The sequence below is a fragment of the Saccoglossus kowalevskii genome, chromosome 12 (assembly GCF_978046115.1).
Source record: "Saccoglossus kowalevskii chromosome 12, keSacKowa6.1, whole genome shotgun sequence".
Classification (NCBI taxonomy): domain Eukaryota; kingdom Metazoa; phylum Hemichordata; class Enteropneusta; family Harrimaniidae; genus Saccoglossus; species Saccoglossus kowalevskii.
The window spans coordinates 36,138,409-36,160,531 of NC_140652.1; the positions used below are offsets into that span (position 1 = coordinate 36,138,409).

General features: G+C 36.3%; 1 protein-coding gene across 1 annotated transcript; it reads right to left on the bottom strand.

Moving 5' to 3' along the window:
- Positions 1-750: 750 nt before the first annotated feature.
- On the bottom strand, positions 751-20,824 carry LOC102803153 (uncharacterized). Its single transcript, XM_006817103.3, has 2 exons — positions 20,684-20,824; positions 751-9,979 (listed from the first exon to the last, which is right to left on the bottom strand). Exon 2 carries the CDS (start codon positions 9,930-9,932, stop codon positions 5,094-5,096), a length of 4,839 nt encoding a protein of 1,612 aa, XP_006817166.2. The 5' UTR covers positions 9,933-9,979; positions 20,684-20,824; the 3' UTR covers positions 751-5,093.
- Positions 20,825-22,123: the final 1,299 nt, after the last annotated feature.

The window sequence follows — 22,123 nt, forward strand, 5'->3', positions numbered from 1 at the left end:
CCTAATTTTGAAAAGCATGACATTTAGTTGTAAATTCTTTGTCAGTAACGAATCTCTGTATTCCAGTCACTCTACTAGGAGAGTTACTGTGCGAGTATATACACAAAAGGTCACCATTTTAAGCCTTAGTCCATATATCATAATCGTCACGTTAAAAGCTATTATTTTCATTCACTAACGAATGAGACTTTAGGAGAACTTTCGTTAAGGTCCCCAGGTGCTTGTGTTCGACCAAGCCTGGTTGACGCCAGTATAGCGCATTAAATTGCCATTTGATAGGGAGATGGCCGCACAGCCGTCATGCAGTTCCAAACAGGAAATGACTTCTGTGGCAAAATGCACTATGTGTCAGCACTAGCACTTGCACATACAAAAAAGTCAGGAGAGACAACAGTGACATTCAATGTTCAGACTATCGCCTGGCACAAAAAAAAAAATTCTATATAACAACAGTTATAGCAACAGTTATTGTGCACACTTGGCTTTTTTCAAGGTTTTTTGGTGTAAAAGGAAACAAATTTTTAGACAATCAAAAAAATATGTATGATTTGTACATCGACTTAGAAAAACAAATCTACCAGAACACCTTTTTCTAGGACCCCCCCCCCCCAAAAGACATTAGGATGCTATGGAAGTAGAAACCAAAAGACTGCTATGCTTTAGGCCTTGGCCACATCACCCATCAATATGTTATGAAGAAGTGTGAGTGGGAGTGGGGACCACAACACCCAAGTAACTCATAATCGCAAATTTCATTAAAATGCTGAATTTATTGACTATAATCCATTTAATTGTAGACATAATATTTGGAGCTAAAATCAAAGAATTTCACAATAACTGAAATGTACATTGCAATGACTAAGATATGTACAACTTTTTATGATAACTGTTTTCACAATCCCAAAGTTTGAAATTGCAGAGTGAAAAAGGGTAACTTAATTTTCTTTTTGAGTTTTTCATAACCGACACAGATTTTAAGAATGAGACCCATGAAACGATTCTCATTGTATTGGAAAAGTACAAAAAGTAAATTTTGATAAAAATCTCATACCAGCACAGATCTCTTCTTAAAAACCTGGCAAGCAATCAGAAATTTGTGAACTTTTGATACAAAGTAGCATATTGAAATACTATTGTAATTAAAGTATGCTACACATGCATTGTATGTCAGATTGAACCCACATTGGTTTTTTTTAGAAAGGAACTCATTTTAGTCAGAACAGTTTACACAAAAAATTGTACAAATTAATTGTTATTATAATATTAATGTTGGTTAAAATACAATGCTAAAAGTGAAAAATAAACAGAAACTGGCAGTTACACGAGTATAGTAAAACACCCCCAATAATAATGGTACAGTCCACAGTTCCAGCAGTACGTTTTAAAATAGGGGTGGCAGACAGAGTGGTGGGCACATTTCATTTAGAAAGGAAGAAATTTACAAAATGCATATAGTCATATATAAAGTTTGATGCTGAAAGCATGACTAGACTAGTCTATTTTGCAATAGGGGTCGGAGAGTTACAGTGATAGCAAGATTTCATTAAAAAAGAAAAAAAATATATAGAATATTCAGCGTCTTCCCAGGCAAATTATGTAACCTTAGCTAATTGGCATAACAATTATTATCTTAAGTGAGCTCTGATCTGGGGAGAATTCTTCAAATCACAAAAACATTAATATTTGAATTAAATTTGCTCTACAACTGACTTCAGTAGAAATGAGAATTGTAGTTAAAAGAAGAAAACCATGAAGGATCATAAATTGTATGTACCGGGTATATTACAGCAAATACAATGCACGGTAGCAGAAATAACCACAAAAAATTCTACTAGTATTCACAACAATTTTCAATCAACACTTCTCAAACAGTTCTCCATGGCAACAAATGTTTTATACAAGACATTTTGTTAAAATTGCAAGAATCTTTTACATAATATAGCACGATAATGCAAACTAACTAGGGAGTGTGTTAAGACCCCTCAACTTAATGACAAGTCAGCTATAAATGACAGGGACCAGTTGAGTTGAAGCAAATGTACAAGGTGATAAGTTGGAAAAAAAATGCCAACGAACAGCTCTTTGATTGGTTGTAAAGGGTCAGGTGGTAAATCTGGCTAAGTTTTGTTAGTTGTGGTGTCAGCTCACAAGTTCAGTTGAAGTAATCCTGCTAGCAAAATTATTCTTATCAAAACAATGTCATTAGTTTCTATGTTTTTCTCTATATTCAATACTGAATTTTTAATCAAACAAATGAGACATGACATTGTTTATAAGTTTTCATCGAATTCACCTTTTGCAAAAGAAACAATATTTATTTTATGAAGTGAAATGTAAGTAAACTATGGTTAGTGAGACGGTTGAATCTGGACCTCACTACAGCACTATGTATTTTATGTATTACTACACTGGACCTCATTACAACACTATGTATTTTATGTATTACTACACTGGACCTCATTACAGCACTGTGTATTTTATGTATTACTACACTCATAGTAAGTAGGTCGTTTATTTTATGCAATATAAAGCACTACCATAGTTTTTGAAAGAAACATAACAAATTTTATGCATTTCACATAAAACGTAACACTAGGACACAATTCTATTGCAAATCAATACTAAACATGAAATTTAAAGTTGTAAACAAAAAACATGTATGACATTTACCACAAGAGGGAGACAATCTGTGTGACAAAAAAAGCAACAGAATTCGTTCAACTGCTTTAATTTGATTTTTCAAAATGCAATTAAATCCTGAAATAACAAAAAACTACGGTTTACGGTCAATTTAAAAAATGAATGTTCTAAACTAGAAAAGCAATTCAGTAGAGAAATATAAAGCACCATAAAGATCCATTCTTGTAGAAAATAATGCATGCATATATGAACAGTTAACTACAAAGAAGTTATGAATTATCTGCATTAAAACATGTTTCAATACACAGAGCATCAAAAACTTAAACTGCAGGCATTGTATCAACAAAATACAGAATTTTCACATAAAATAAGATTTGCATGTCAGAGAAAATTTAGAAATATAGAAATAAACATCTCATTCGTCAAATTGCGGAAAAAAAATCAAAGTGTTGAAAATTGAATTGCTGATTTATATATATATGGTGAAATACGCATCCATTAAAATAACAATCATTTGTTGATACCAATTTTGTTGAGGTTTATTGCAATACTATAAGGTTATTACGAAGATACCTCAAAGTATGCACGAAGACAGTACAGCGGCAATATCGGTCGACGCGTAGCAGAGGTCGATGCGACAGCGTACTGTCTGAGTGCATACATTGGGGTATCTTCGTAATAACCTTATTATTATACATCTTTTCCTTCCAAGGATACATCATGGGAATGCCGAAATCTAAAAAGTTTAGAACAGAATAAGCGAACTTATTTGTGTGGAGTCCAGTCAAATCTTGGTAGCAGCCATGTTTGTTTTTATTATTAGAGGACGCTTACGCACGTAATCATTCCAAATTTGGAATTCGCATTTCCTAATATGGTAGTATGAAAAATACCCCGTAAAATACCGCCAAATCACGGCACGCTGTAACTTATGCCGTTACGGTGACAGATGTATAATAATTCCAAATACGTCTAAGTGCTTATGTTACATTTACAACTTTCTCATCATCATTTAGTTTGTAAAGGTCCCTATTCAAAGTAACGTCAACCACATTGTCAGGAACATTTGCATTACCCGCAACAAAAATGTATGCATTAATAATCATGTAAAGCAATTACATCCAACAATGACAAAACAACTCCTTCACAAATAGAATATGCTTTCTGAGTGCAGTTTGGGTTATCCAGAAAAATTAAATCACCATGGTTACATAAATGTTCTTACATTCATTATATAATATAATATACAATTGCCATATAAAGAACTGCTAGTCATACTGGTATTTGATTGATAATTTTACAATAACTAGCCTATAAATCAATCAATCAATCGATGATTAATGTATTCTGTCTACTGTTAAAAATACACACTTCCCAAGACGTATTTGCTACTGTCTTATATCACTGTACATTATATTCCATATGCCCCTAGTGTCTACAAATTAAGTATTCATACTACTATGCCATTCTGATTAAAATCTGATGTAAGAAAAAGACTCTGGTTGCTTTTAATCAGTGATCACTGACTATGGTTGCTGGCGTTCACACCTTGTACTACTGATCAACTAACTATCTATGCAAATAGCTCACCAACCAATTAAAACATGCTTTACTAAAACAGACCATAATGTTCTGTAAGACAAGCTCTGATTAGCAGCTGATAATGCACAATTTGCATAGGTAGTTGGTTAGTTACATCTCTTTAAAGTGACCAGATTTACTACCTAACCTTCAAATTTGAATTAGGTTGCTACAACATCAACAGAGGTAATACATTCAAAACATCATTAATATCATCTACGGTTTTCCAACTCCTCACTTTTAAAAGAACATGTCTATATGATATGAACTAAAACAACATTTGCAGCTCATCAGGGGTTTGATAGTGTACGTCACATCGATTAAAAGAACGAGGTATTGATGAGATGATCACTAAGTCCTTCTAATCATTAGCCATTGCGCAGTACAGACCCATCAATAAGCAATCACATAGTAGAGACCCAATCGATTAGCCTATTTGTTCCATCATCAAGTAATCACAAACACTTGGAATAAAGAACAAAAACTGAATAAACTTGATACATGTATAAATATATATTTATGTATGGCATTTCATTTAAAACCAAGGCACTGTATCGTTTCATAGATCTGTACTATAGCAATGACTGTAGCGCTTAGATATTTTAGGGGAACAAATTAAATTGATTAAAAGCTGTTCAACAATGTTGATAAAAACGTATTCCACAACACTAAGGATGTAAAAATCTGCTAGGGTCTCTCCACAATTATTAGTATAGATATATTACACACGTTGGCTATTATTCAGAGTTGTAGAAAATGCCCACCTGTGTCAACCCATTTTGAATTTTAACTTTGTCCACCCCTGTTTCACATACAAAACAGGCATTAACTTAAAACAGTAAATTCTAGTCTGAAATAAGAGTTCTGCATTTTCAACTATCGGCGACATCAGAAGTTGAAGTTTTTATTTCCTTTGCACCATTTTCTGTTATCACCTGTGCTTGTAGAGCAGGTGCCTTTTCACATGTCTGCACTTCGACAATGGTTTCAGACTGCTTGTCTTCTTGATGGTCATCGGCTGCCTCCTGCATGTCACCACCTCCTGGGCACTTTTCTATAAGTGGTTCAGCCTCAGAAACAGCTTCTTGGATCTTCTCTAGCAGAGGCTCTGTGGCCGAGATAACATCTCCCCCAGCAGTGACAGTACTATCTATCATGTTGTTTACAATATTGCCATCAGTAGGTAAAGCTGTTTCAACCTTGTCTAAAACAGGTGGGTTACTTATTCTGCTATCATTTACAGTAGCAGTGCTGCTAGAGCAAATTTCATCTGCAGGTACATCAGCACTGCTGATGGCAGCATCTTTACTAGAACCAATTTGACTATCATCCACTGCCTGGCTACTTTCAACTTCAACCACATCTTCAGACATAGAAACATGACTTTCCACAACTTCAACAACATCAGAATGTGCTTCTTTCTTCTCGTCTTGACCACTTTCTTCAATAATAATAGGATCATCTATCCGAGTGTCCACGCTTTTTATCATGTCATTGGTTGTATCTGCCTGGCTATCTACAACTTCAACCACATCGTCAGAAACGTATGCATGACCCTCAACATGACCAACTTCGATCACATCCTCGGTGTCGCTTGTGTGGCCCTCAACATGACCAACTTCAATCACATCATCAGAGACATTTGCCTCACTATCAACATGACCGACTTCAACTACATCAGCTGACATGCTTTCTTGGCAATCTTCAGCACTAACAGAGACACTTCCTTGACTATCAATGTTGCCATCTTCAACAACTTCAGTAGGGACATTTGCCTGACTATCAACCCCACGAATGTCAACTACATCTGCAGACTCACTTTGACCGTCTATGACACCAACTTCAATCACATCATCAGAGATATTTGCCTGACTATCAACCTCACCAACTTCAACTACATTAGCAGATAGGCCTTCTTGACTATCAGCATGACCATGTTTAATGACTTCAGAAGAGGCATTTGCTTGACTGTCAATATGACTGACTTCAACTACACCAGCTGACATGCTTTCTTGGCAATCTTCAGCACTAACAGAGACACTTCCTTGATTATCAATGTTGCCATCTTCAAGTACTTCAGCTGGAACAACTGCCTTAGTATCAGTGTCACCAACATCAACTACATCGGCAGATATGCTTTCTTGACTATCTAAGTTACTAACTTCACCAGAAACATTTGCCTGACTATCATTGTTACTATCTTCCTCAACTTTAGCAGAAACATTCATCTTATCTGTGCTGCTTTTTACTTCAACAATTTCTTTTTCACTGTCCACCATTGGATGACTGTCAACGGCAATCGCATCCCCTGGTACTTCAGCTTCACTGTCAACATTGCTACTTTCAGCTTCGGTCACAGCAGCTGATACTTCTCTCTTGCCCTCCACATCAGATTTTTCAATCACAATAATATCAGCAGATGTATCTTTCTGTTGGTCTATGCCATGTCTTGCTATTTCAATAATCTCATTATCCTTATTCAATTCTTCTAAGCTCTCAGCAACATCTGAGTTCTTAAGTGGCTCGTTGGTTTCTTCTTGGCTCTCAGCAACTTCTACCTTTTCAAGTGGACCATTGGATTTTTTTTGGCTCTTAACAACTTCTGGGTTCTTAAGTGGGTCATTATTTTTTTCTTGACTCTCAACAACTTCCACGTTTTTATTTGACTCATCAGACTTTTCTTTGCTCACAACTTCTATATTCTCATGTAACTCATTATTTCCAGAAGAGCTCTGTACTTTACTGGGCTGTTTACTTTCTTCAACACTTTCACTATTGCTAACAGTTTCTTTAGTCTTTCCTTTAGCTGCATCTACTCTGTATGGAACCTTGAAAACACTTTCTTTTGCTGCTTCTTTTTCTTTAATAGGATGGGAGTGTGTTATCTTCACAGTTTTATCTTCCACCTCAACAATTTTAACAGATTTGTTATCTGTTTTGTCACCTTTCTTTCCAGCACTTGATTTAGCTTTGCTTATGTTTTGCACACCTGCTACAACCTTTGCTTTCATTACTTTGCTTTTTCCAGCACTGTCTTTTGATATATCCTCCATTTCAACATCACAGCTTTTCAGCAATGCTTCACAACATTCCATCCCAGACAGTCCATATTCTCTCTTTTTACCCTCTTTTGTCTTTCCGGGCAAAGTCCTCTTTCCTGAAGATTTTTTTGGCTCCTGCTGTCTACCTTTTTCCTGCAATGCTTCTTTTTTGTTACCTACTCGTTTAGATGGAACATTCTTCTCAACTGCACTCTGTTTTTTTGAAGAGGCATCAGTTCGATGCTGTTTTGTAGGAAGTTGTGTTGATGGTGTTATTGTTTTTTCGCCTTTATTTTCTCCCTCATCTGTCTGTGTACCCATTTCTCTGCACTCTACTTGTTTATATCCACGCCTTATTTTTGGACTTGGAAATGATACTTTCAGTTTCTGTTTTCTGTCAGGGGTCTTACGGACTTTAACTGGTGGCGTTACTGCAGGTGAAGCTATTCTAACTTTCTTCTTCACTGGAGGGGATTGTACATCATCATTTGCACTTTTACCCTGCTGAGGTCTTTTAAGAGAAGTAGGTTGTCTTTTATTTGAATCAACTTTGGGTGCAGCTTGTAGACGAGACCTTGTGAACCTCCTAGATGCCACAGGTTTCTCTTTAGGTGGTACAGGTTCTTGCTTCTTGGACTTTGTTACTGAACTATCTTTTTCAATACGTTTTTCACTTGGTTTTGGCTTTTCCTTTAAATCTTTTACAGATTTTGCTTTGGTCAATTTTTCCTCTGGTAATTTTGTTTCTTTTTCTTGCCTATCCATAGCAGATCTGGTTGTTCTTGTTGGATTTTCAGTGACAGAACGTGTGAGCCTGTCAGTACCTGTTTTTACCTTGGACAATCTGGTTGTTTTTTCTACTCTTATTTCTGTTTTTTGGACCACAGATTTGGTGAATTTGTCTCCAACAGTTTTGGTGGACTTACTTTCGTTTCCCTTGCTTGCCTTTTCCTCAACAATTTTGGTTGAAACGCTCGTCTTTTTCTCAACCAACTTGGTTGACTTATTTGCCTTTTCCTCAACCAATTTGATCGATTTGTCTGCTTTTTCCACAGCAGATTTTGTTTCCGTCTTTCCCTTGACCAATTTTGCAGACTTATCTGTCATTTCAGCAGGTTTGATGGATTTATTAGCTTTTGCCAGATCAGATTTGGTAGATTTTTCTATCTTTTCCACAAAAGCAGGTTCTTTACCGACTCTTGGTGATGATCTTGAAGGTACTTCTTTTGGTTTGTTAGGTTTCCTACCCCTTCTAGGAGATTCTTCTTCAGCATCAGGAGGCATCATGACAATGGTTCTTTTAGCTCTTGATGGTGATGGTTTTTCCTTCACTGGTGAAACTGTGATAACAGATTTAGTCTCTGTTACATTCTTCTTGGTGATAGGTGAATCTTTCTTTGGAGAGATCTTGATGACAGTTTTATTGGGCGAGTTTTCCTCCTTCTGTGGGGAATGCTTTACAGGGGAAACTATAACATCAGTTTTTTTACCACTGTGTGTACTTTCAAAATGCTGACCAAGTTCACCAACATCTTTGAATGAAATCTTACAGCTGTTACAGGCATACTTTCCTTCACCTGTATGGGCCTTCTTATGCAACATTAGTGCTGGCTTATCTTCAAACTCTCTTGGACACTTGTCACAACGGTAGATTATCTTGTAGGGTTTGTTACGAATATGCTCTTTAGACACAATTGAAGTAGATGTGCTTGGCTCTGGCTCCTCTTCTTTTTCTTCTTCTTCTTCCTCCTCCTCCTCTTCTTCTGTTGGTGGATGTATTATTTCAACTATCTGCCTAGGTGTAGACTTAGTAGATGCTTTTGGGGTTGCATTATGTACCTTAATCTTGTGGTTATTCAATGTGCTGACTTGTTTACATGAATACTCACACTCATCACATTTGTAAGGCTTGTCATCAGAATGTTGTAGAAGATGAGTAATCAACTGACTTTTCTGTACAAATCCCTTCTTACAATGTTCACATTCATATGGGCGTTCACCAGAGTGAGATCTCTCATGATCCTGTAAGTGTCCCTTCTGTTTAAATCCCTTGTCACATGTTGAACATTTGAATGGGCGTTCTCCAGTGTGGATTCTGACATGATTATCAAGATTATCTTTCCTACTGAAGGTTTTAACACAGTGGCTACAAGAATAGGGTTTCTCTCCAGAATGTACACGTTCATGTGAGCGAAGATTTCCCTTGGAAGTGAAAACCTTTCCACATCGAGAGCATTCATGTATTTTCTTATTTGCATGATGTTTGATATGAGAATTCAACAAACTTCTATGAGCAAATGCTTTACCACATAACCCACAGGCTACCAACCCCTGACTTAGATGAGATAATTCATGCTCTGCAAAATCATCATATATGGTAAAAAAAGTTTTACAATATTTGCATGAATAGAAGATCTGAGATTTGGTGACAGATTTCCTCCCTTTTCCCTTCTTCTTTTCGTCACTTGTTTCAGCTTCTTCTTCATCACCATCATCATCCTCAACTTCACTCACAACTTCCTTGTCTTCCACAGTCTCAATCTTTGGTTCATCATCAACTTCACCTCCTTCTCCTTTCATCCTTTTCCTCTTGGGAGTTGAAGGAGCCTTGGGAACATCTTCAACTGCAGCTGGAGCTTCAGTTTCTGTAGGCTTCTGTCGTTTAGGCATCTTGAGCTCAAAAATAACACAACGTCAACGAGTCCAAAGATTATGATCTGAAATGAAACAAGTCAATTCAATAACTGTGCAAGCAAAACAAATAAACATTTGCGACAAACATGTAAATGTGACATTTCTGAACATTGAGGTCACTTGATCCCTTTTTCTGGTGCTATTTGCAAGAGTGCATGTAAGTGCAAATTGGTCACCCAAAAGACTTGACTATGTTTGGAAGACAAGGCAGGCTATACTCTGATTTACAACTCACAACCTCTCTGATGAAGGGAAAAATAAAGTGTAAAGTTTAAAACCATTTAACCAAACTACTATAAGGACACAAAATAAACAAATGGTATAAATGTATGTCAGGTCTTTATTTATACAAACAAGCACATACAATGTTTCTTTGTGTTTGGCCAAACTGTAGCAAAAAACACCAAGGACATACTGGAACAGTTTCCAGTAAAAATTCAAAGGCTTTATGTTTATTACAAGTCAACTCCATAATTATGTGATTGTTTATATTACAAAACTGATGAAAACAAGAAAATATTTCAATAAAGACTGTCTTCTTTACTTTAGGGAAATTAACCATTTGTTGCAAAAAAAAAAAGGAACCATGTCTCCGGTTTCATTGTTTTTATTAAAGCACGGCTCTGCAATTCCAGGGACTGCACCAGTGCATCATGGGAAATGTAATTTGCATGGTCCGCCCAGTTGTTTACTTGGTACACAGCTGTTATTATTTCAATCAAGTGTTAATTCCGTAAGCTAACATCATGCACTACGCTATTTCCCAATTTGAAAGGACTCATTGAATCACATTGTTCAACGCTCAAGGGCCACATTATCTTTTGAAAGCAGTTTGCTGCGTTTATTCGTGGTCAACTGTAAAGCACAATTTCTGTACCTTTTAACTTGAAAAGATAAAACGACATGGTAATTATTGTCATTGCAACTACCGTATTGTCAATTACTTGCATCATGGAGCTCCTTATTTAGTACAAAGCAGCACATCGTCAAAAATAATTGTGGTTAAATTCACAGAAATGTCATGTCATATCAAGATTGTCGGTATAAGGTCAGTGTTCTCCACAATAGCTGGTGGGTGACCTAATTAGCATACATTTGCACATAATTTGCATATCATTTACATACAACATTTTGGAATTTATGTCATGAACTCCAATACACACTAAATTAATAATTGAGTTATAATGTAGAAATTATACAAGGTAATTTACCGAAGCCAAAACGGACGATTTGTCAAAATAAAACCCATAACATTTTTATTTGTGGCATCATTACTCCCCCATGCTGACAGACGGTACGATACATTTACACATGTACGATCACGACACGTTGTGTTTTCACATGTTGTTTAGGAATTCAAGAAAAAATGCTAGCAATCAACAAAATAAAATAATTAGCTATGTTCTCGAAAGATTCAACATAAAAAATTGATAAATTGAAAAAAGTACGTAGAAAAGATAACTAAAATATGTATTCAATTACTAATCCGGCAGCCATGTTTGATGTTTTTTACCACTTTCCGAATTCAGTACACGAACACCCAGAATGCGCTGTTTCCTTATGCAACTTAGATACTAAATCGTTAAAGCGCCAACAGCGGTGGGTGGCCGGCGGGCACTGAATGGGGTAGGCCAAAAGGTGAAAATCGAGCGAACGTTGTAAATACGCTAGTATTTTAATTTTTGTTCGAGTTTACATGCAATCAGCTAACATACTGTAAAATACTTTATTTTCGCATGGAATTAATTTTCGCTATTTTCGATGAAAAAATGATTCAGTGAAAATAAAATTCCAGCGAATACATGTACATGTATACCTTTTCCCCTATATTTTACATTCAACTAGTCAAAAATCAGTGAAAATAAATTCCATACAGAACACCTAGAAAGTATTTTCAGTGAAAATAAATCCCAGCCACAGTATTTGTTTATTTTCTGTGCATATACATTTCGTTCGTATTTACTTCTTTCTTTCGTGATTGGAAGACGATTATTAAAAATACAGCTGTAAATTGAAACCACTGTAGTTGCGTATTGTGAGCAATAAGTGGCAATAATGTCGGACGACAATGAATTCAGGCGATTGACACATTGCCATGAATACACTTGATAACTGCTTGCAGACTTCCAGTGGTCATTGTTTATGTCTGGACTCTTGAAATAATAGCAAAACAGCATAAAAAGGAAGAAAAAATTATACCGGGGTGTTATAGCCAGTCAGTGAATATAATGTTATCCATGGATGTAACTGGTTCATCATTATGTACAAGTTTTAGTGCCCAGGTCACTGTCGGTTCATATAAACGTTGGGGAAAACATTTTTTGGTTAAATTTATAAAGTCAGCGAGATATTGAATTATGTTCATTGTGAAAACAGCATGGAGAAGGCAAACTGATGACCTTTTGGCCTACCCCATTCAACGACCGTCTGCTACCCACCGCTGTTGGTGCTGTAACGATTTAGTATCTAAGTTGCATAGGGGAACAACGCATTCTGGGTGTTCGTGTACTGAATTCGGAAAGCGGTAATAAACATCAAACATGGCTGCTGGATTAGTTTACCGCGAGTATTTGTAATTGAATAATATTTTAGTTATCTTTTCCACGTACTTTTTTCAATTTATCTATTTTTTATGTCTAATCTTTCAAGAACATATCAGATTCTTTTATTTTGCCGATTGCTAGCATTTTTTTCTTGAAATCCAAAACAATGTGTGAAAACGCAACGTATCGTGGCCGTACATGCGTAAATGCATCTTACCGTCCGTCGGCACGGGTGAGTACTGATGCCACAAATAAAAATGTTATGGATTTTGTTTTGACAAATTGTCTGTTTTGGCTTCGTGGGCAAATCATCTCGTATATTTTCTACCTTATAACTCAATTATGTTTTGTACTTGCTCTTGGTTACTCGAATTGCATTTCATGAACGCAGAATAATTTGCGAATGCATAAATCACCGATTTCAAACTTTTTGCATTTCGTAAATATTGATAGTGACCAATCTGTTTGTATTTCAAAAAATTGTAACATGTTCCAATTAAATTAAATTAAAAAGAGAATAGTAAATAACTTAGTGTGTATTGCAGTTCATGTCATAAATGCGAGAATGCTGTATGTAAATGATATGCAAATTAATATGCAAATTTATGCTAATTAGGACGCCCACCAGCTAATTTGGATTGTGGAGAACACTGATACCTACAAATCAGGACAAAAATACCAATCTTTCACAAAAATACGGTCCGTTGGGGTTATATTAAGCCAACCGATAACAAAACTCGGCGTAATTCGTCGTTTTTGTGTGGAAAAATCCCCTGCATACGAACACCTAATTACGCGAAGAACCTGGAACACTAAGCCGGGGTATTTGAAACCGAAATTGTCATCTAAGCGTTAGGCCATCGCTGATTGGCTGCTGAGCTGGAATGCCAAAATAAAGGGTTGGACTACTACTTTTTTGTTTATGCCTGGGAAGAACAATGTAAGCTTTTTACAAATAATTTCAGCTGGATGTACATTGGTGGACGGGTGTTGAGAGTAACTAGGCTGCCACAAAACTTGTGGAGAACCCCTTATGGAGAACACTGAAGGTTGAGTCAGATGTGAAATCTGTCAATTCTACCGTAGCTGGTCACTTTAGTTCTTTAGATTCATTTGGTTTAAAAATAAACTAAATTAACAAATGTACTGTAAATATTGTCTATAAGCTGGCTGTGTGTTGCCCATAAGCTGGCTGTATGTTACCCATAAGCTGGCTGTGTGTTACCCATAAGCTGGCTGTGTGTTACCCATAAGCTGACTGTATGTTACCCATAAGCTGACTGTATGTTACCTATAAGCTGACTGTATGTTACCCATAAGCTGACTGTATGTTACCCATAAGCTGGCTGTGTGTTACCCATAAGCTGGCTGTGTGTTACCCATAAGCTGGCTGTGTGTTACCCATAAGCTGGCTGTGTGTTACCCATAAGCTGGCTGTGTGTTACCCATAAGCTGGCTGTGTGTTGCCCATAAGCTGGCTGTGTGTTGCCCATAAGCTGACTGTATGTTGCCCATAAACTGACTGTATGTTGCCCATAAGCTGACTGTATGTTACCCATAAACTGGCTGTATGTTACCCATAAACTGGCTGTGTATTGCCCATAAGCTGGCTGTGTGTTACCCATAAACTGGCTGTGTGTTGCCTGCTTGTATAAGCTGGCTGTGTGTTGCCCATAAGCTGACTGTATGTTACCCATAAACTGGCTGTGTGTTGCCCATAAACTGGCTGTGTGTTGCCCATAAGCTGGCTGTGTGTTACCCATAAGCTGGCTGTGTGTTGCCTATAAGCTGGCTGTGTGTTGCCTATAAGCTGGCTGTGTGTTGCCCATAAGCTGGCTGTATGTTACCCATAAGCTGGCTGTATGTTGCCCATAAGCTGGCTGTGTGTTGCCCATAAGCTGGCTGTGTGTTGCCCATAGGCTGGCTGTGTGTTGCCCATAGGCTGGCTGTGTGTTGCCCATAAGCTGGCTGTGTGTTGCCCATAAGCTGGCTGTGTGTTGCCCATAAGCTGGTTGTGTGTTGCCCATAAGCTGGCTGTATGTTACCCATAAGCCGGCTGTGTGTTGCCCATAAGCTGGCTGTATGTTGCCCATAAGCTGGCTGTGTGTTGCCCATAAGCTGGCTGTGTGTTGCCCATAGGCTGGCTGTGTGTTGCCCATAGGCTGGCTGTGTGTTGCCCATAAGCTGGCTGTGTGTATTGGCCATAAGCTAGCTGTGTGTTGCCCATAAGCTGGCTGCGTGTTGCCTGCTTGTATAAGCTGGCTGTGTGTTGCCCATTTACATGTTTGGGGCAGATTGAGAGCCACGATCCACACATTCAATAAGCCATATTCCGCTCACTGCGAGATTTTGTGTGACCAAGCTTTACGTCTTTAACAACCAGTTTGGATCACATGACACAGGTCAAGCTTTCCCCTAGAGACGTTGGTAGCGCCATTGATCACTCCACTGTATGTCCTTCACACAAAATTATCGACTGTACAAAAACGTTCTTACGGTGAATGCAAGAGCGATTCTCGATTTCATCTAAAGGATTACAGTACATGAATGGTGGTTTTTTACACATTTCCCTAAACCAAAAACACAACCTGGGAAATGTGATCGGTGCATGTTCTTGTGGCGATGACTTCGAAAGACACTTGATCACGACCACGTTAGCGCTCAGTGTCTTCACTCAGAAAATCATAATTATTTAGGGGTGGGCGCATACCCTCGCACATGACAATTTTAATTGACTATTAGTATGCGACAGATTAGGGGAGATATTACATGTATGTCTTTGAGGGAAATAAAATTATGAAATTAACTGCGTTGACATCGGATAAAGAAACAGAAATGGTCATAAAAAAAAAAAAAAGCACATTTTATTTCAATATTAATTACGTACCACCCGAATTTACAAGGTTAAAAATATTAATGTCTGTTGGAACACAGTCAAAGTCAAAATCTTCATCATTATCTTGATTGTCATATGTTTTGGATCGTACGCAAACTCTGGACATATTCTTGCATGATTTGACCTAATGGGTCAAGTCTGTTATTAACCAATCAGAATGATGTAATTCTTTGAAAATTCCCCAAGACTATCTGATAACGCAGTGTGGAAGTGAATTATCATGTCGATGTATGCACTCAGAATTTCCGACTAGGACAAAAAGTTGGCGACCAGCACTATTCTATTTGTTTATGATACACACAGGATGTTGGCCACTGGACCATCATTCTATTGTCCTTGTTGGTTTTAACACACAACAACACAATGCAAAAAATTAACACACAACAAAATTTGAAAGAAGATACCGCTGTTCAAAATCAACGTACACGTGTGACATCAGCCTAATGGGTTTTTGTTTTAACCTCCGATTGACATTCTGTTAGTTTTAACAAACGAACCAGATCGGAATAAGTCGTACAGCAAGATAATGGAAGGGGAGACAATGATAAATCAAAGAAAGCTTAGAAAGAACTCCCATGTGCTGAGAGTATTGGAGACACATTAAATATAATTCGAAATTACTTAGCTGAAAACTAATTATGCAAATCAGAAAATTAATATGACCAGATTTGAGTGTAAAACTAATGAGGTCTGCGCAATGTAACAGAAAATCTATGTTTCCAAGTTTAATTGAAATGTGATTAGAACCAAAAAATTATGAATTATTATGCTTATTAGGGAATTAATATGAACAGATTTTTACCCCAAACTAATTAGGTTTGTACATTGTCCTAGAGCATCTTTGTACTAAGTTTCATTGAAATGGAATAAGTAGTACTTTAGATATCAGTGTGAAAGCTTAAAATCTTTATATATCAGTGGAACATTATGCAAATTAGGTAATTAATATCCAATTAAAACTAATTAGGTCTCTGCATAATCCTAGAAGATCTATGTAGCAAGTCTCATTGAAATATGATGATTACTACTTGATATATCAAAAGCTGAAAATTAATTAATTATGCAAATTAGGTAATTAATATATACTGATATTACCCAAAAAACTATCAGGTCTGTGCAGTGTCCTATGACATCTATGTACCAAATTTCATTGAAATGTGATGATTACTACTTGAAATATCACAAGCTGAAATATAATTAATTATGCTAATTAGGTAATTAATATGTACTCGTATTACCCTAAAAACTATCAGGTCTGTGCAGTGTCCTATGACATCTATCAGTGTTCTCCCCAGCATTCAATTTGTGTGCGGGGCCGCCACGCTGCTTTTCCTGCCCGCCACTGTGGTCTCGAGCCGCCACGGTGATTAGTAAGACCGCCACAGTGCTTTTTTCATTGTTCATCCTGTGAACTGTATTACGAAATATAGAAAGAAATACGTAGCTATCAGGGATCTTGCCACGCTTCCGACAGGACTATTGTCCGACGTACCGACCGACACGCATCCTGCCAGTCACGGATTATAATTTGTAAACAATAGACATAGTCGCACAATGTGGTAGTGGCTTATAAACAATACAAGTTAATTTTGTAAAATTAGCACCTCTTTGTTCGTAAGTAAATACTTTAACGATCGACGCAGTCTTTAGATTGAAAGCTAACATTTTTTCAAAATCAATTCCACCCTGATATAACATGAGCAAAGCGGAGTTCACGATCTGTTTACGCTACTCAAGGAAAAAACAACGTGTTTATTGCGTGATTGGGTAAAATACATTTGAACTTTTATCATCGTGAATCATGTAAAAACTCTTCTTTCAAGACTTCTTTTACCTTTTAAAAATTGCTTATCACCTATTTCGAAAACCATCATGCAGTTTTCATCTGAAATCCATACCAACACATCATGCTACGACATCGTTTTACTTCCGCAATGTAATTTTTATTATCACTATCATTCGGAAAACTTCGGGTTCTGCCGGCATTACCATGCGGTATTCTGATTGGTTAATGGCGTTTTTGACCCATCGGGTCAAAGGACACATGACAGTCAACTAATACGTCACGATTATCATGGCGGTCTTTGTTTTTCACCGAAGCGATCGAGTGATCAAAAATAATCGCTCAAATTTTACGTTTATTTCATATAAAAAAATAAGTAACATTTTTTCATGGCATGACTGAGTATGAGGAATTATTGGTATAACCAGTGTATAACATCGTGAAATAAGTTAAGTCACGTTGTAACTTTGATGATCGTTTGGAAGTTTTATTTGTTCGTTCATTACTGTAAATGTAAACGTTGTAGAAGCTGATGGTACGAATAATGAACAATTTTTTGAAGGAGAATGTTTTTGTAGTAAATAAGATCATGGAAGCCGAGAACATATTCCTGGCTGAAACGTTTCAAATGCGTTTCATTTAGCCTTTTACAATTTATTTGTTTGTTTGTTTTTAATAGTCTGCAGCATTTCCATTTCGATTTGACAATTTTTCATTTTTAAATTCAAACTCTTCTAAATTGTGAAACGTAATATTTTGACTCCAATAGAAAAAATATTTGCACTGTGACTGAGCTCATTAATATCCCAAAAGAATAGTGTTTATAACACTGTATGAAACAAATAAATATGTGCCACATTGTTTTTGAAAATATATGTTGTTTGTTATGTGGATGTAAATATGCTTTGGTCAATCTCTATTATTATGTAAATGATATGCAAATGATATGCAAATTAGTCCGCCACAGTGGTTTAAATTCCTGGGGAAAACACTGTCTATGTACCAAGTGTCATTGAAATGTGATGATTAGTACTTGAAATATCAAAAGCTGAAAATTAATTAATTATGCAAATTGGGTAATTAATATGTACTCATATTACCCTAAAAACTATCAGGTCTGTGCAGTGTCCTATGACATCTATGTACCAAGTTTCATTGAAATGTGACAATTACTACTTGAAATATCAAAGCTGAAAATTAATTAAGCTAATTAGGTAATTAATATCTACTGATATTACCCTAAAAACTTTCAGGTTTGTGCAGTGTCCTATGACATCTATGTACCAAGTTTTATTGAAATGTGATGATTAGTACTTGAAATATCAGTGGAAAAGCCGAAAATTGACACGCATACACACGCATACACACACACACACACACACACACACACATAAAGACACACTAACTGCAAAGACTCCCTTTTTGTGCTTCGCACACGGGAGTCAAACATAAGATCTATGGTTAAAACCAAGTTCACGACGTGACTGGTAGCAGCAACATCGTCACCGCCGAGCGGAACAAAGGCAGCCATGCTCTAGCATGATCGGTAAACGACCAGCGCAGTCGACATACCATCACAGACATTGCTGATCACCAAGAAGTCCACATGAATGCTTGCTTAAACATGTAAATGTTTATATTTTGACGAATGTCACTATTTAAAGTTGAATTTTCTTTAAATCACTATTTAAAAACCCTGGTAAAACGGCTATCCTTTCAACTCGCATCATAAGTGGAGGAAATAAATTTACTTGTGCTTTTCTTGAAACAAATATTCTGATTGGTTGTTTTTCACGTCAATGCGTGGATTTGGCCAATCAAAGGCATCATTACATAATATCAGGATGCACGCAGTAAAATGAATCGTTTCCGGGTCACTGCTGTTTTTAACGAAGCAGACAACAAACTTTCGATACGAATGAAAATTCTTCTTCTAAGTATGTATTTTTTTTATACATAATTCTATTATTTTTGATAGTAACTGTTAACTGCAGATCGAAAATCTTCTATTGTGTAGACTTTATTTTGTTTGATCATCTTTCTTTTTGGTGCCGATGACGCACATTCATGCAAGTATTTCAATGAACCAATTACGAACGTTTGTGCGACATCATAAATTTTGTTTGCTTCGTCCAAATAAATATAAATTACAATTTTTGCTAAAAATTAAATAAAGCATGTACATGTATGTATCTATTTGGTAAAACTTTTACGTCTTTTTTTTGACGTGATCATTACTGGTAAACAACTGATGTCGCCGCGTGATGAATCGTGCAGCTAAAACCAGCTGATTGTACGTACTGACATTTACTTAATAATAGCACTTAAAAATTCTCAATATTTTTGTAATAATAAATATATATATATATTATGCATATGTAATGTAGATTAATACCATGTAGATTACCATTTTTTCAACGCCCATGATGCAAGATACGAATAGGCCACGCCCACTTTACATTGGCGCGCCATGTTTAATTTTCAAACCGTGGAGAACCCTGCAGACTGAAAAGTCAATTACAGATTTCACAGAATTAATTCATGTATTCAAATTACATGAAACTCACAAGGTAATTGTAATATTTGGTAATAAAAATTTAGGTCTTTTAGAAGAGAGTAAATTTAATTACTGTGAATATAAAATGCAACCGAACCAACATAAAGCAAACAAAATAGTAATTCAAATGTAACAGTTTGTAATGATAAGCTGATATTAACATTGCTACTGTATTAGTATTAGTAAAACAGTGAGCTATAATATTTCAAAACTGCTGGTTGGTTTGATTTTTTGATCACAGTAATGGTTCAAAAATATAAAATGGATCTAAGCAAGAAATTAAGCTCATCTACATAAAACATTTTTACAAAACATCTACTGGATAAACGATGAAATTTGACAATAGTTGCTTGAAAAGTGTTGCTTTGTTGCGAACTGTGAAACGATTCTTGGTCAGTGTTTATAATATGCAAATTAGATAAAAACAAATACCATGGCAGTCTAGGAGATCCTGGTTTGTACCTGTCCATGTGACTTTGGAAATAGGAGAATACCGAATACAACACTTCAAATAATAAATCAATATGTATTGAATTCGAAGTATACTTCTAACAGAACGTCTTAATTTTTAAATATCGAGTTTGCGTTAACGATTTAACCGACAAACTCGGCTTTTTGAGTGACACACATAATGGCGTCCAAAATAGCGCCCTCTGTCGACGAACCGATTAATTGCATTTGTTGTTTTTACACACAAAAAACGAGCTTGGAAAGCAATATTTGAAATAAAAATGAACTGTGAAGTATGCAGACAATTAATAATTTGTTCAGCGCGATTAAACTAAAGGCAACGTTTGGTTCGGACGGTTCTAAGCTCGTTTTTCGGTGCGATCAAGCCCCGATTCGCGTCAGTCCGCACATTCTGAAAGTGACGCTGACATTTTTAAAGGGATTTCTCTTTAAAAAAACAGGCAGAATCGAAATCAAATTAAGTCAACATGTACATACCTATCGTAGAATTGTTGATGGGCAATTTTCCTCCAGGAAGGTTGTCAGTAACGTCCAGAAAACGAATTTGCTTCGAACAAAGGCTCACACCACTTGCACAGCGTCAGCCATGTTAGCTTCGGAAGATGAACTCCCTAGGTGACGTACTATTATGAAGCTGGCACACCTAGGCATGTCATTCTAATGGTACATAACAATATCACTCGTCATCGTATATGCGTCTTTAGCAGTGATAAAACGTGTTAAAAATACACAGCTCAGCGTCACATATCAAATATCTTTATTCAGCATTCTATTCTACATCATTGTTGCAAAATTTAAAGACGAAATCGGTAATTATTGAAACAAAATAAGGAGATAAAATGTTCATAATTTTACCTATTTTAGAAACAGATCTTGTCAACTCTATCTAAACATTCATATATATAAAATAAAAAACTTATAAAACTAAGTAATGGTCCTATAAAAAAAATGTTTGGTACACTTTGGTAAAATCAAAATCGTTGAGGGCGCACTACACTGCGTTTGGACTCTAGACTTGAAGCCAGAGTTGCAAAAAGTGACCACTTGAGACGCCAGGTACCGGTGCATGGTTAACAGTGTTGTGCAGTTTATTTTTTTTCCATTTAACAGAATAATAGCAAATAATTTCACAGTAAACTGTGTAACTAATACACTTATGTTATACACGGGAGAACATGCATTATTTTGTGGGTAAGCAAGAAGCCAGGGGAGGGGGGGGGAGGGGGCACAGGCCTTTCAGTTTGGTAGTGGTGTGCGGTCAGGAAGTAAAACCCCAGACCAAACCATACCTCATTATAACCAAATTATGATTTTGTATATTCGACTTGAAACCGAATTGTCACTAAATTTATTCAGTTATAGGTTGAATCTACTCATCATGCAGACTTGTCAATAAAAGTTTTAAAAAGTAATTGGGTAAATGCACAAATTAAAAATAACAGACCCCATCCCACAAGCCCCATTCTTGACAAACCTGATATTGAACCAAAAGGCAAGCAAATCTAGACCCAATCTAGACTAAACAGCTAAAAATTACGACCCCCTCAAATGACGAGACGTCCCCATAATGTGATTTGCATTTTATTTTGCCTTTTGATTTTAAAAATCTACTGGACTTTTTAATGGTCAACCCTTTATATATGAAGGAACACTAAAATAGAATTAGAATAGTCTTTTCCGATAAAAAATTGTAAATTTCAAGAAATCAAGGCTGGTGCTTTCCATGTATTCAAATATATTCATGATTTGTTATCATAAACTCATAACGTGTATAGGATGTGACTGGTGCAAATATATTATATCATTTACTAATCACTAAATTAATGTTAATTTTTTAAAAATTTGCAACAATATTAGGATCCTTATCAAAAATAATATACAACATACTCGTCCAATGTCAACGAACAAAATTTCAAA

Bases quoted from the DNA above. Each gene is read 5' to 3' on its own strand.
- LOC102803153 (XM_006817103.3), bottom strand. From the start codon at position 9,932: ATGCCTAAACGACAGAAGCCTACAGAAACTGAAGCTCCAGCTGCAGTT.